This window comes from Schistocerca piceifrons, chromosome X, assembly GCF_021461385.2.
Source record: "Schistocerca piceifrons isolate TAMUIC-IGC-003096 chromosome X, iqSchPice1.1, whole genome shotgun sequence".
In the NCBI taxonomy this organism is placed as follows: Eukaryota; Metazoa; Arthropoda; class Insecta; order Orthoptera; family Acrididae; genus Schistocerca; species Schistocerca piceifrons.
The window spans coordinates 729,276,948-729,293,636 of NC_060149.1; the positions used below are offsets into that span (position 1 = coordinate 729,276,948).

Sequence of the window (16,689 nt, forward strand, 5' to 3'; positions counted from 1 at the left end):
TTCTCCTTGACAACTCCTATTCCATAGAAGAATTTATGTTATTGTAATGTGTAAAAGGTGATGAGTGGGAATTACTAACTCACATCTGTATGTCTTCTTTTATCTAAAAAAAGAAAAAAAACCACTCATAAGTAATCAGTGTGTAGACATACTTACAAAATAATGTGCGGTGTGAATATAAAATGACCCATTCCACATCATTACGATTTATCGTGTAAATGCTATGTGGAACATGAAACTAACTAACTAACAACATACTGTACTATATACAGCAGCACCTCATGACCAGCTAATGAGAGAGAAATCTGAGCAGAAAGATATCTTATTCAAATAATAATAATAATAATAATAATATAGTAATCTTCATTAACCAAAATAAATAACAGAGCAGTGTATTGAATGGAAAGAAGATGTATTGGTGTTTTTTTATTTGCGCACATGGTTTATTGAAGGTCATATCTACATTTATCTTACTGTAGAAATAACTGATAGTATTCTGATTACAAGTTCTTACAACAAAGATTAAATTCCATAACAATTTTGTGACAATTTTATTTTGCACAGTATACTGTAACATGAACAGTTTCCTTAGTAACAGCAGCAACATAGACTTGTCATGTATCCATTATAGCATGATGTGTAAAAAGATAAATAAATAAAAAATTAAAAAATTCACAAGCATATTGTAATATTTAATTATTATTGTTCACCATCTTACCCACATGTTTGTTCATTACTGCTGTTGCTAAGGTGGAAGATAGGAAACTGCACATAAATTTTATTTTATTTTATGATAGTGTAGTATGTGAAACAAAATTGTCAAAATACTCTTTTTCACATTTAATTGTTGTTGTAACAACATGTAATTACCAACAGTATCAGTTATTTCTAAGATAAGGGAAAGGTAGATATGAGCTTCCTATGAATACTGCACAGAGAATAAAGAAATTATAATCCTTATTCTCTATTCTACCATTCATACATTGCACTATGTCATTTTTACATTGTTGTTGTTGTCATCTTTAGTCCAAAGACTGGTCTGATGCTGCTCTCCATGCTACTCTATCTTGTACAAGCTTCTTCATTTCAGCCTGGTGGTCTAGTAGTAAAGTGCTTGCTTGAGAACAGGTTTAAATCTCAGTTGGACCATGGATTTTTCATTCTTCATTTTAACCTAGCACTCACCTCTCAGTGATGTCAGGAGTAACCATAAAATGGTACATGGTTCAGATCCCATATTAAACAGTAGGTCCCCTTTCTGGGGTAGGCTAGGGACACACAAGTCGCTGAAGTGGTTTCCAATAGAAAGACTTGCATCAGGCCACTGTGCCACAAGAAATTACTATATTTCCAAATAACTACTGCAACCAATATCCTTTTCAACCTGCTCATTGTATTTCTCTCTTTTTTTTCCCTTTTTTGTTTTCACCCCCAACACTTCCCTCCAGTACTAAATTGGTGACCCCTTGATGTCTCAGAAATCCATTCTTGTCAATTTGTGCTACAAATTCCTTTTCTCCCAAATTCTATTCAGTATCTTCTCATTAGCCACATGACCTACCCATCCAAGTCTCCAGCAATCTTCTGAAGCACCAATTTCAAAAGCTTCTATTCTTTTCCTGTCTGAACCATTCACCATCCACATTTCACTTCCATACAGGGCTACACTCCAGAGAAATATCTTGAACAAAAATTTCCTAACATTTAAACCTATATTCAACGTAAAAAAAAATTCTCTTCTTCAGAAATTCTTTTCTTGCTGTTGCCAGTCTACATTTTATATATTCACTACTTTTGCCATCATCAGTTGTTTTACTGGCCAACTAGAAAAATTAATCTTCTACTTTTAGTGCCTTGTTTCTTAAGCGAATGCCCGCAGCATCACCTGATTTAATTTGACTACATTCCATTAACCTTTTTGTGCTTCTGTTAATGTTCATCTTATATCCTCCTTTCAAGGCACTGTTCGCTCCATTCAGCTGCTGTTCCAAGTCCTTTGCTGTCTCTGATAGAATTACAATTTCATCAGGAAATCTCTAATTTTTATTTTTACTTCTTGAACTTTGATTCCTTCTCCAAATTTTTCTTTGTTTTCCTTTAATGCTTGCTCAATGTACAGATCGAATAACATCAGATATAGGCTACAACCCCATCTCACTCTCTTCTTAACCAGTGCTTCCTTTTTATGCCCCCTCCACTCTTACAATTGCCATCTGGTTTCTGTACATGTTGTAAATAGTTTTTTGCTCTCTGTATTGCACCCCTGCTACCTCCAGAATTTCAAAGATTGTATTCCAGTCAACATTATCAAAAGCTTTCCATAAGTCTACAAATGCTTTAAATGTAGGTTTGCCCTTCCTTAAACTTTCATCTAAGAGATGTCGTAGGGTGAGTATGGCATCGCGCGTTACTACATTACTACAGTTTTCCTGACTTCAAGCTGATCATTCCCAGGTCAGCTTCTACCAGCTTTTCCCTTCTTCTGTAAAGAAGTCATGTCAGCATTTTGCAGCTGAGACTTATTAAAGTTGAAGTTCAGTAATATTCACATCTGTCAGCATTTGCTTTCTTTGGAATTGGAATTATTACATTCTTCTTGAAGTCCGAGGGTATTCCACCTGCGTGATACATATTGCACACCAGATGGAATAGTTTCATCATGGCTAGCTCTCCAAAGGACAGCAGTAGTTCCAACAGAATAATGGAGCCTTCTCTGTCAAATTATTTTCACAGTATCATATCTCCCATTTCACATTCATCTAATGTCTGCCCCCGATAGCTCAGTGGTCAGCGCGACAGAGTGTCAGTCCTAAGGGCCCGAGTTAGATTCCCAGCTGGGTCGGAGATTTTCTCCACTCAGGGACTGGGTGTTGTGTTGTCCTAATCATCATCATTTCATCTCCATCCATGCGCAAGTCGCCGAAGTGGCGTCAAATCAAGAGACTTACACCCGACAAACGGACTACCTGATGGGAGGCCCTAGTCACACGACATTTACCTTCATCTACTTTTTCATCCCTTTCTGCAATATCATCTTGAAGTTCGTTTCCCCTGTATAGCCTCTCTATATATTTCTTCCACATTACAACTCTCCCTTTTTTTGCATAGTATGGGTTTTCCATCATAGCTCTTGATATTCATACAGCTGCTTCTCTCTTCTCGAGATGCCCCATTAATTAATCTACAGGTGCCACCCATTTTTCCCGTAGTGATATGTGCCTTTACATCCTTACATTTGTCCTTTAGCCATTCCTGCTTAGCCATTTTAGTCACTTTCATGGTTTAGAAGAAATTACAACAACATTATCTCAATGATTCACAGAGAATGTCTTGCCCCTCGAGTTTATCTCTGACCAGTTAACCATAAGAAACCGCTGTATTGCACAAACACTTCATGTTCATGTCATGTCTTTAATATAAGTTATGTAAAATATTTTATTATATGATGTTCTCCCTCATTGTGTGCCTACCATTTTTGATTATACTTGTGTTTAATTTTATTGGATACTAAATCAACCTGCTACATTTTTAGTACTGTACAACTTGGTGAAAACTTGGAGTGCAACCAAAGTATGAGCATCTAGTTAATTATACTATAAGTCCTCTTTATTCCAACCATTGGCTGTTTTATAGGTGGTGGTTGTTGGGATGTTTAAGGGGGACTAAACAGCTAAGTAAGGTCATCAGTCCCCCATTCCAAAAACAGGCGAGACATAAATGCACGAAGCAGGTTAAACCCCAAGGGGAAGGAGACTCCCCCCAGGGCTGTTTTATATTTTGTATTTTAATTACATTACATGTGGTGTATAGGCCTGTTTTACACTCACTTGAAAATAGCTACACAGCTTGCAACTTTGCAGAGGTTGTCAAGGCATTGTAAAAATATGTTTTAGTCTGACAAATGTCTGACAGTGTGGCAGATTGTTACCATTCAAAAAAAAAACTATATTCATGAATACCTGTTGTTGAACTCAGATGAGTTATTGGCCACAAATTTAATTGGTGAATGAATACTGGGGGCTGTGGATAGTACATAACCCCAGCTGCTTACACAGTTGTGTACAACACAAGAGTCAACCTCCCTCCCCCTTCGCTCACCACACCTCCACCTCACACAGTTAATTTCCTTTTGTGTAATTATCCAAAATATTATTCTGTAGGAAATCAATGAATTAAAATGTGTTAGCTTACTGGTTTTTTATGTCCTCAAAGCAGGAAGCTGTTCTTAATGCCATACAGGCTGAACCTAAATGTTGTAGGTGGCATCAAATATTTTTTCCAGTTTAATTAGTCATCAGTAAGCATAGCCAGAAATTATGATTTTTCTATGTAAAAAAAAAAAAAAAAAAAACACCCTATTTCTAAGAGTGATACAGAATTTCAGCCAAAGGAAATCTGTTTTGGACTGTACAAAATTTATTCAGCTGGTAGATTTGTGAAAAAAAATCTCTTCCAAAAGAACTGATTCTATCGCCTGATTCAAATAAAATGATAATGCAAACTGGGGTTACTTTGGCCCTGTGCAGGTAATTTTAGTCCAGTGGTATAAAAATTAAAAAAAAAAAAAAAATCCCATTAGAATTACATCACTAGCGCGTAGTATACAAGGCAGTATGCATTTACTATGTATTAAGAATGATCTGGGAGATTGCAAGTTCCACGAGGTAACATTGTGTTGGCAGCACTGAACTTAATTTTGATTGTAAATATTTTAACAGCAATTAGACCTCAGTAGCTTCTGCCTGGAGGTTTAACATTAGTTAAGCTAAAAATATGATAAGTGTAATTTTTTGTTCTGTCAGTATTAGGTAAAAAGATGAGAAACTGTCATTGTGTGAAGTTAAATATGGGTAATTTATTTAACACTGCTGTAAAATGGTGCACATTCTTGAAAAACCGGTGGGCCAAAATTTTCCAAAATGGCATATGAAGTGATGCTGGAATTTGATGGTGATTCTGAAAGTTTCTCTGTGCAAAATGATGTCCAGCACCACAAACAAAGCAGTTGGAGATTATGCTACAGTTCTGTATGTCAGAGAAGAATATTCTGGAACTGGGACTGAGGTGAGTGATGAGGGACCTAGAATGAACTGTATGGGAAAGACAAAGCCCTACAGAATGTGGCAAGAACAAAAAGATAGACAATTTTATCCTTGGGAGGATTTTATAAGAATTATCATTCCAATATGACTAAAAATGTTGCTATTTTCAAGCACCAGAACTACTTTAATTTGTGTAATAAGGCTCATATCCATACAGTACTCCTTCAAATATGATATATTCTATTTGGAAATAGTTATTGATGAAATGTACAACACTTGTATATTAACTTTATTCAGAAATTAATACAGTAAACTATTAACTGTCCTTACCTCCGAAATTTGGTGTTTCATTTGTTCTTCATGCTCCTGAACATTTACTCTAGAGAAATTCATTGTGTTCACTTTATCCCAAAATCATATTACCACTTTTTCATGAATAAATGACTGGGTGGGCCAAACTAGCCACAAGTGAAGGTAACATTGGCCAACTTTTCTTAAACAGCACCACAGTTATAGATGTGATTTTTTTCCAGTGGCTGACTTATTGTATGTCTTTGACAATACTAGAAAAATGTATTTGGAATTTTATCTCTACCACTATCTTTTGTTTTCTTGCCACATATAAAAAGAAAACAAAAATTGACCCAAAGTAACCTCTGTTTATGGCAGTTCCTCCACAAAAAGCAAGAAGAGCATAGGACCAATGCTCAAACCCTATGGAATGTTGAACATAATTTGTCCTCACATAAATATGAATCTTCTCTGAGTTACCTGAACAGTCTAGTACAACAGCTTGTAACTTTTTCCACGACAAAGTATTACATGTTAAGACATTCTTCTGTCAGTTAGAAATGGCTGTCAAGCAGCAAGATTTAAATTTATCTTTAAATTTTTTTGTTACATGTTATACTCTATGTTACTGGGTGAATTAGCAAAGATTTTCACTTTTGCATGCTTCAGTTCTGTTAGCCCTGCAGCACACTATGGCTGTGTAACATATTGTGAAAATTATTTTTCCTTTGAATGGTAGTACTTTAAAACTTAATATTGATTTTGACCTGTAATTGATTTTGACAACATACTATACATGAAAATAAATGTGCAGTGAGGCTGTTATTATTTGAATGATGCACAGATAATATGGTGTCACATTGGTTTATCTCTGATGAGTTAACCATGGGGACTCGCTGTATTAGAATTCTTCACACACTGCTGTTAAGGAAACATTAGGTGTTATTTATTACATGTCTTTATACCACGATTTCTTTTTTCCTCAGTGAAATGTTTCTCCGAAACAGTAGGCTGTAAGTTGTTCATGACTAAAAATCCACATTATTCTCTCAAAAAAAAAAAAAAAAGCAGCTGAAACATTGTGTGGCATCAAAAATCTCACTTTAGCCCTCAAGGATGACAATCATGTCATGATATTGTATAGGACACACAACTATAAACTTGTTTCAAATCACATATACAAAATAATGATTATTGCTCAGGCTTGCAGAGTGATACATTTGCTAAAAATGAGTTCTGACTGTGCTTATGCAGCAGAGATCACTCCATCCAGTTTCAATACAGAACTGTATTTCAAAAATCATTATGAAGTTAAACTGGATGCTATATTCTACCACATGACACTACAACAATATTCTGGGAACCCAAGCTGTTATTTCTGGGAAGACTTAATTAATGGCTTGGCCAAAATGAAACAAAAAAGGTTTGTTATGCAAAACTTACAATCAAAGTGATGTTTTCCAAACCTTCCCAATTTTCTCGCACGTAAAAAAAGGAATAAAAGTGTGATAGAGTAAATAGGTACATGAAATAAAGGAACAAATATACAAGCTTCAATTCTGATTTATTGACTGATCTGGGCTGCACATAAGGTGAGGTATTCATACCAACAGTGACACATTGAAGTTTTACAACAGAAACCAAAACCAGCATACATTTCAATTTTATTGTTTCACATACAATAGGAAGAAGGTTGGTTAATGACAATCACATGAGGCAAATTAATGCCACTATTTCATAATGTATTCCTCTGACACAAACTAAATATTTTTAAGCCAGGTGTACAGCTCTTTCCAACAGACATTAGCTTTTACTTCATAGTCTCATATATGTTACCATTTATATAAAGTTTTATTTTTCACATGGTTCAGACAGAGCATTGGATGGTATTCTTTTATAAAGCAAAACTATTAACACCATTTACTTCCTATTTTACACAGTGAAATTTGAACAACTATAGCTAAACATTTTCTTTTACATATTTGCAATCTGACAGAGGAAGTGAGCTACATAAACTGAAATCTCTTTTGGTACAAACAAGGAAAATCTCTTATTTTGTACATTGCTTAGTTTATCAGAGGTAAGATATACCTTTCACAGTTGATACAGCGTGGAACAGTGTACATCTATACACACATGTATACACACACCAGTGACTGAGGGAGTTGGTACAGTTAATGACTGACCTATGATCTGCAAGATGTTTTATCTGAAAACTAACTATGTCATAATGTGCCTCTAAGAATGTTATAGGTTCTTATGGACAGTGTTATGATTTTACTTCTCTTATTTTATGAGAAACTTTTTTCCATTCTTGTTTCTTATGGCAGAAAAGAAATAAAGCAGGGGTTGCAGCTATAATACTTTATGCAAAGATAGCAGTCAATCAGTAATAACTATTGTGGCCCATAAATTATAAATATGAACTGGAAGCTTTACTGTAAGGTGACTTCAGAAATATATTTGAAAAGATGAAAATGCTGTTAGCTAGGGGTTTTAAAATACCTCACAAGAAAACTCAGTAAAGAGAGGCACCAACAACTGATTCTATTAATTTTAAATATTACGTTGAGAGTTGAAACATTAAAACTATTTCTACTTTCCTCCATGCTTAAGTAATTTTGTAATGGTATTTTAGTTTTCGCATTCATGTTCTTGAGATTATTAGCATTACTGGAAATAATAATTCTGTAGTAGCCAATGCCAGATAATGGATGTGATAGACACAGAGCATTTCACTTTGGACAAAGTAATAACTATTTTGTAGTGATATTAACAAAAAACATAAGTTTATTCATTTGGATTAAGTTCTGTTGCTACCTAAGTGATGACTGAAATGCTGCAAAGTTCTCCCTCGAGCTAAAGCAAACCTAATTTCTGTAATAGTGTTCAATGCGGATGATACACCAATGCACTCACATGAGAGTATTGCAGAACTCTTGATTAATCTAATGCACACATGTTCAACAAATTCTAACTGAAATACTTTAAGAGTGGGTTGTAATTTTATAGTCATGACAGTTTCAGTAGCAGCACTATAAGAGCATTTGTGTACATGTGTATGTAGTTATATACTGTTCCTTATGACAGAGGATTAACACAGTATTCACTGCATTGCAGCATAAATTAGTCACTTATTACAAAAATATATGAGCTAAAAGAGAACATTCTGATATAGCAGTCAAATGGTTATACCCTATCTGAATACTAAATAATAAATGCTGAAATTAATATCTGAAATTTTTATAGCACATTATGAAACAGATTTCTCTGTGACTGCAACATCTGTTTCCTGCCTGCCAGGTATATAAGCCCAGTAGTATTTCACTTACGCCTTTAATAGACATATACACGCACACATATATATATATATATATATATTTATATATAAATACATATAATACAATACAAATGTAATTTCATCAGCACTTATTATTTGTCTCAGGCTGCACTGGTGCAGTGCTTTTATACTCAAATGCTACAATGTCTGAAATTCAGTTTAAAAGAACAGAATAAACAAAAATTAGCGCAATTTTGTATCACAAAACTGCTTGAAATTATGTGGTCTTTGATAGTAGTATAATAACTCAGAACTGCATACTGTTACATGAAATGGCAATGTTGCATATGGATTCCACATGCTCATACACATCTGAACATAATACTTATATGGTAATGAAAAATTTGTGCTTTGAAAGGCATCTGCATATGCATGATGATTATATTGTGCATATATAACATTGTTGCCAGCTGAATATTTAATATTGAGAAATAGATTTTTGAAAAGTAAAACATGAATAAATCATGAAAAGTCACAAAACACCAGTGCAGTTAACTATTGGAACAGTGGTAACACATACGCAGCTAATATTTTGGCAACATAATACTGTTCTGGGAGATTTGTGAATCTACACTACTTGATAACGACTAGGGTTCCTCCAGTAACATCAACATTGCCATCTACACGTTATCACACAATTACATGAATTTGAGGTACATTTGTAATGTGTGATAAATATCATATGAGTAAATAATGTATCAATAAAAAGCAAGTTACATGGAGAGAGACACATTGAAAATTATGGCATATCAACCATTTGAATTACATACTCCCCGATTCAAATATTAGCAAAATTTCAATGCTAGTCATCTAAAACAAATTGTCAACAAAAATGATTTTAACAAAGTTGCACAGATACACAATAAATGGTTATATCAACACACTAACTGTTTAAGCTGGTTTCTAGAAGGAAAACTACTGTTACTCATTTCTTGCTTTTTTGTGGTTATTTGCCATGCTTTTGAAATAATAATACATCACCATCCATGAAATCAGTTTCTAAATTAATTTCATGTTTATTTCAGTAGCTTTCTCATTCTGTACATATAAAAATGTCTATCCTGCCACACAAACACATTAGTTCCAATGACTAGCTTCTGTGTATCTAACAGAAAAACAGCTGCAGTAAGACTGTAGATGAAAAACAATATTATGAACTAATGCTATACAGATATTGTCATCCTACAATAAAGTTATAAGTTTCATTTCTTTTGAATTTATTTGTGAATTATAACATTTCTGGTTCTGCTACACACTTCTATTCATTATTAAAAAAGACTTTGGTATATGTTGACCTAACTCTTTAATATCTCGACACTGAAATGTATGGTGTTTATACACATTTAACATCGATATGTCCTGGAGCAATAAATATTTTATGTAAGAAATTATTAGAGTTTAAAAGCTTGTTTTCAGTCAGTGAGGACACACAGAAAGAAACAAAAATGTTTACTTATTTTCAGTATTTATTAATTCTGCGATAATGTACTGTAGACACTCACAATTTACTTAATGATGACAATAAATATCATGAGCAAACTGTAAAAAAAGCATCCAGATCTGAAATTGTTCCAGATATGTAAACATTTACATTTGCACATAGACGAAATGAAGAAACACACACAAAAATGTGAGCAAAATGTTCTCCTACAAGAAACCAGCATTTTAACCCTGGGAAAGTGTGTTCCTCTTCTTCTATACACAGATCTAAATACAACATACACAATCTCTGTTTATTAATTTCGGCAATAAAGTTATCTTTAGTTTTTGTACAATAGTGTTACAAACTTATGTGCCATTACAGAAAGTGAAACACAAGCAGATAATATATATTACAAACAGAATATAACAATTTAATAACAACAAAGTAATTACAATAAATAACCATACAGATGTTTATGAATAGTCACACACATAATAATGTTGGTGAAGATGAAAGTGAAGCACCAGTGCCTACACTTACAATTAACATTACACATTACTGCTTTTTGCAAACATACACACAATAATATTTTCTATAGATTTTTCATGAAACCCTGCTTTTTCCCCATGTCCTAAGTTTTGTGAAAGAGTTCCTCAGTATTTTAGATCACTGCCTAGTAACGTCCAGCGTTCCTGCAGTCTGACAAACACACCACACACACACGAGAGAGAGAGAGAGAGAGAGAGAGAGAGAGAGAGAGAGAGAGAGAGAGAGAGAGAGAGAAGGGGGCATTTTGGGAAAGTGCTCTCATTTTTAAATACTTTCACACCGATCATACTTTTGTAATCAGTGGTTAACCACCATTTGCAAGATACTGGGAATAGACATATAAATTCTTGTATGAAATGTATCAGTTCTCTGCATTACTGATTGCCTTTATAGAAAGAAACCCAGCTTTCAGACTGTTCCATTTCTTTAAAAGAATGTGAGAGATAGAATGACTGACAAGATTTTCTGTAAATTAGATATACTCAATATTCACAAACTTTCAGTACTTTCTGTGATACCACAGTTTTCACTTTCAGATTTATTGAATTAATTCCAAATGGCCCAGTATCCATGACATCACGTGAAGAAAGTGGGTGTTGATAATGCTCTGAAGGCAAATACCAACACTTAATTTTAATTCCATAATTTAATTTTTTCATATTAAACATTACAAGTTTTACATTTTAGTCCTTCCATATATTAAGTTGTATTTTGTTTAGCGGAAAATTTGTCTTACTGGCACCAAGGTATATTAAGGAAATGGTGAAGTATATGTGAAGTAGTTAAAGGAAACAGGCATTGGAAACTGAGTAGAGGGTAAGGAGTCTCTTACAAGCAAAATAATGACAACAGAATCATCAGACAAGAGCAAACTATATATTATGATAATGTTCAACCTAGTATGCTTTAGTCTGCTATTGTTTACACAAATCTGGCTAAAAAAGCATAGCAGTAGAATAATGATAAATAATTTTTAATCCTATAGCTGAAAGTTTGTTGGAAATTTTATGTAGTATGCACATCGCATATCCCTTCTATAGCAAAATATGCTAAATAACACCTTTTAGTTGAAATTAAGAAGTATGATGGACAAAGGGCTGTATTCCAATTTTTCACAAAAAGTGTACAGGTAGGACAACAAGTGAGAGATGACAAAAGCTGAGAGAAATGACAATACAATACTGATGAGTTAGCTGAAGTTCTTATTCACTTTTTGTATTTAATGTGGTGACTGAAAAAAATTATCAGACCTCTGAAAATGATACAGTTGTTTTGTGTGTACTGTTAACACATACACTTTCAACAAATAAGTATTCTCATTTATTAGATTTCAGCATATTTGTGAAACAAACAGTTGTACTCTGACCATACTGAAAGAAGCACTGAACCTGCCAGAGCCTTCTTTGTCTTTCACGCAGTGACAACAATGCCAGCTGGACTGTCTTCCTTATTGTAGTAAAGTCTCAGCATGTGGACAGTTTGAAATAAATCTTAATTTTACTTCTCAAGTGATATGAGAAAACATTATAAAACAACACAAAAGATATACAGACGTAAAAATTAGTTTCATTTATGAAGTGTCACATTCACAACTGAAAAGACAGTTGCTGTGACAACAATGTCAAATACAATTTATCACAGCAGCTACAAAACAAATACTATGTAATTTATGTTTTGTATCTTCTTCTCCTCTCCCTCTTCTTTTTTGTTTACCCTTTCTCACTCTCGCATTCACCCCCTCATCCCCCAACATTTACAGAAAATGTTGAAAACACACTATTTCCATTTCCATCACAGGGCCAAGTAAGCAGTAGGTTTCAGGTAGTCCCTGACATAAATGGCAAGATTAAAAAAGAGATATGTTTTGTTGACTGCATTGAGAATCACACTTAAACTGTACTGAATAATCAGAGATCAGGACAGAACCCAATGGTTGGCAAATACTTATTTGTTGAAATTATCTGCAGTCTAGCTGCCTACTCCACTGCATTTGTGGTTATTTTACTTCACTTACAATAAGTTTTATTCTTTACTGGCTTACACACTTAATAAATTATAATATCTCTCTATATTTGCAACAGTATTTTAAAATACAAGGAAACAAAGACACAGTATATGACTATTCTCCTACTTTCGGTACCAGAATTTTGAATTCACCGCTTTACCAATTCTTAGTTTCCTGCTTATAAAGTAGTCTTCTCACTCCTCTCCAACAATACATGTTTCTGCATAAGTACAGCTCCTATTGTACAGTGGGATAACAATGCTAGAGAAACAGCTATCCTCAAATTAGCTAGTACTTTGCTCTACACATGCCATACACATTGACAAAATTCAGATGGTAACCTTGTACATTCATTACAACATTTTCTTATTTGCTGGTAGCTTCTCTTCATATCAGCCTCCAGAAGGCTCAAAACATTTTCAAATGCTTACATTTCTCAAGTAATACAAAATAAAAGACCAGAGTAAGAAATGAAGAATACGAAAGATACAAGAGCAGACAGATGGTGTGGCGTACTGTGACAGTGTTCACTGTCTGACTCGCCACCACTGCTGCACCTTCTCGTGCAGCTTCTTGCAGAGTCCCAGGAACCTCCGTCACATTCCTGCTGCTGCTGCTTCCTCTCCTTCACCTTCACCTTCTCCTTCTCCTTCCTCTAGGGTCACCTGAAAGCGAATTCTGTCTGGTTGTCCAGAATGCCTGGCTGCAGCCGCCCCACTCTGTTCACTGCCACTGTCTTCTGTATCTTCCTCTCCTTCCTGCTCTCCTTCTGTTTTTCCTCCTTCTGCTGGAGGTGGACTCGGTGGTATCATACTTTGGTACCAATCTCGGTTTTCCTCTAGTGTATCTAAGATGTCTTGTGCATCTGGGTGTACCAAATCAGCCCAAGTTTCCCACAAGGGGTGCACGATGTAGTCAATGAAGCCAACCTGAAAGCAGATGTACATTTTAGCATCATTGTGAATGTTCACACACACACACACACACACACACACACACACACACACACACACACACACACACACGACAGAGAGAGAGAGAGAGAGAGAGAGAGAGAGAGAGAGAGAGAGAGAGAGAGAGAATGAATTCTAATGACAGAATCTCTACAAACCTGAGACTTCTCAATTGTGGCACTGTGTCTGTCACACATTGGGCTGATGTCTAGGTTCTGTTCACGCTCTCTGTCCCCTTGCTGAAAGAATTCCTCCATCAGAAGATCAACCCATCGTCGATATAATGGAAGAGGCTTTGTAGGATTGCTCAGATCAGCACAGTGAACTAAGTTCTCTAGTACCTGGAACCAATTGTAGCAAATGCCGAATGAAGCTAGTTCAATGGCTGATAAAATCTTTCGTAAGTAATTTCGTGTAACGGAGTGAAGGAAATTGGAATAAGCAACCTTCTATGGAAATAGGTAAAATAAATAACTACATCAATAATAACTGAAACATACCTGAATACGATCAGTGTAGTTGTCTAGCAGTAAAACTCCAGAGCCAGCCACTTTCTTTGTCTCCACCATTGTTTTAAGATCAGCAAGGAGAGACATGTGTTTTGACATATCAGTTGATAGTACCATGTCAATGGCCATTTTTCTTAATGTTTGGCGTTGCTTTTTGCTCATATTAACAAAAATATCGCAGCCTTCATTTTGGAGGAGTTTGAAAGCTACAGCCAAGTGGTGATTTTCCAATACAGATTCATCATTGTACATCAAAGCAAGTTCAGAACCTGAAACAAGCAAAATGAAATATTAATGTATCCATGTGAATTCAATTAAGGAAACAAACAAATATTTCAATTAAGGAAACAAACATTATAAAAGTAAATAGCAGCAGGATGTTTTCATGTCATTCATCTAAGGAAAGAGAATGAATACAAACTACACAATGAAGTGGACTACATGCAACAAAATTAATTCCTTCCTTCCTCCTCCCCCCCCCCCCCCCCAAAATGATGTGATGTATGTATGAGAAAATTCGCAAGGCTAAGCGAACATGTGCAGCAGAATTATCTTTCAATTGAGAGTAATACTAACCCATCACTTAACTTCTGTAGTATGCTGTGTGATCAGTTATATTTAAAGTAAAGCTTTGTGATAGTCAAACGATCCTTTGAATTGGCTATTGTTTTACAATCCTTTTACTTTTATTTTTATTTTTTAAGAAACCCAATTACTTAATTACAGGTTTCCCATTAAAAATAAATAAATAAAAAATAAAATAAACTTTTCTCAATGCTTACTTGAATTTATAAGGAATTGGTTGGTGAGTCCAGGGTGATCAACATCATGTATTGTGGCTGCAAACAATGCAGCCATGATTTCCAGTGGTGTAAAAACTGACTCAAGTGCAGGAGAATTGAGAAGAACATTAGTAGATTGTGTAACATCTGCTGCATGCAGACTGTTGTGAAATGGATTATCTTTGACATAATGGTCCTCCAGCGTCATCATAAATGTAATAAATGTCTTTGGAGGGATCATGAAGGTCTTCAGCAGATCACGATTCTGAAACAGAGAAGGTAAATCGTTGAAAGGCCAAGTCAATTTGTAACATAAAAATTGCAAAAATGAATTAACACCAACAGCATTTTTGCCTTGCCTGCTGTTCTTAGTTTCAGACAGACCATTGTAACAAATGATAAACTGCTATACACTTCATAAAGTAACAGTTATTATCTCTTTATCATAAAGTCCTGCTTCGCACTACTTGAACGACATTTCTTCATAAAGATGCATTGTTTAAATGAGAAATTGTGACTTACTAACCTGGAAAGCTGTGTAAGCAACGCAAGTCAGAGGTCTGCCATTGGATAGCTCTCCTATTTTGAATATATCAATGCCCCATGTGTCAATTTCTGCAAGCAGCTGTAAGAGAAATACAAACAATGAAAAATTTTTTGGTCCCAGATTTGAAACATACCGTGATGAAACTAAACAGCATTAATTGAATTTATGTTGCAGACAGAAACAAAACATTTCACAGAGGGTAGTACCAAACTTGCTGTCCCTCCCTTTGAAGTATCTATGTGTAACCTCTTTAAAGAAATATATTTGATTATTCTTTTCTGCAAAGATAAAAAAAAATTGCAACAAGGATTTGAAAAGTAATTCGTGCATACTATTATGGAGTGTTTTCAGAAGCGTATGTAGCTCTTCCAATTTATTATTACCAGAGTGGCCTTGCAGTTTAAGTATGTGACTCAAAATTGCAAATTTTCCTTGCCACACTGTTTATTGATTTGAAGTGTCTTACATATTTTGATTATACATCATTTTCAAAGGCTAAATGGAAAACAAAGGCATAGTATAATTAGTGAAGAAATGGTTACATCTCTGGAGAAGTCTTACCACATATAAAAGTATGGGTACATACTACTTAGTCATCTGTTACAGTCAACAGACACTGCTCATGAGAAAATAATAATAGCTTAAATGAATTGTGTTAGTTACTATGGTATACAGTTCATTAATGATACATCATCATGATATTATTTACCACACGTTAAATATAGTAATTTACCAATCAGGATTGACCATAACCCAATTACACATTTTAAAATAATGGCTGTATGTAAGAATAAACATTGCATACATGCTATAATATACACATGTAGATTTACATCATGGAAGAATAACTAGTGAGAAATTAAATAGATTATTGTGAAGGGGAGAGGAGAGGAAAAAAGGGATGGAGTGTTGGGGGAAGGGGGAAGGAAGACAGTTTAAGTAGAAATATTATAACTAAGACAAAATTATTCCTGATGTAAAGGATGTTCCAAGCAAAATCAGTTGTGTTTATAGTCACTTAAGAAACAGCCATTTGTACCACCATGTTCAGTATATAAACCCATTATTACAGCCTTAAAAAAGACTATTACAGTCTTACAGTCAATAAGAGAAAGGGGTTGCTAATTTTGGTGGAGGGGGGAAGGGTGTAGTTAAGAAGTGTGAAGTAGATGTTCGTAGAGGTGTAAGTCTGAGAAGTAAATACAAGATTTCTTTACAAATTTCATTGCAATTAAAAATAATGCTTAC

General features: G+C 34.6%; 1 protein-coding gene across 4 annotated transcripts in view; it reads right to left on the reverse strand.

Annotated features, from left to right (window-relative positions):
* Positions 1-6,878: 6,878 nt before the first annotated feature.
* LOC124721085 (cAMP-specific 3',5'-cyclic phosphodiesterase) overlaps positions 6,879-16,689 on the reverse strand; it is an 836,067-nt gene continuing 826,256 nt past the window's right edge. For all 4 annotated transcript variants that reach the window (XM_047245894.1, XM_047245893.1, XM_047245895.1 and 1 more), the window contains 5 exons: positions 15,421-15,519; positions 14,895-15,159; positions 14,104-14,381; positions 13,762-13,944; positions 6,879-13,579 (listed from right to left, as the gene is read on the reverse strand). In XM_047245894.1, the coding sequence (XP_047101850.1) occupies positions 13,247-13,579; positions 13,762-13,944; positions 14,104-14,381; positions 14,895-15,159; positions 15,421-15,519 (1,158 nt within the window). In that variant the 3' untranslated portion in view covers positions 6,879-13,246. The remainder of the gene's footprint in view (positions 13,580-13,761; positions 13,945-14,103; positions 14,382-14,894; positions 15,160-15,420; positions 15,520-16,689) is intronic.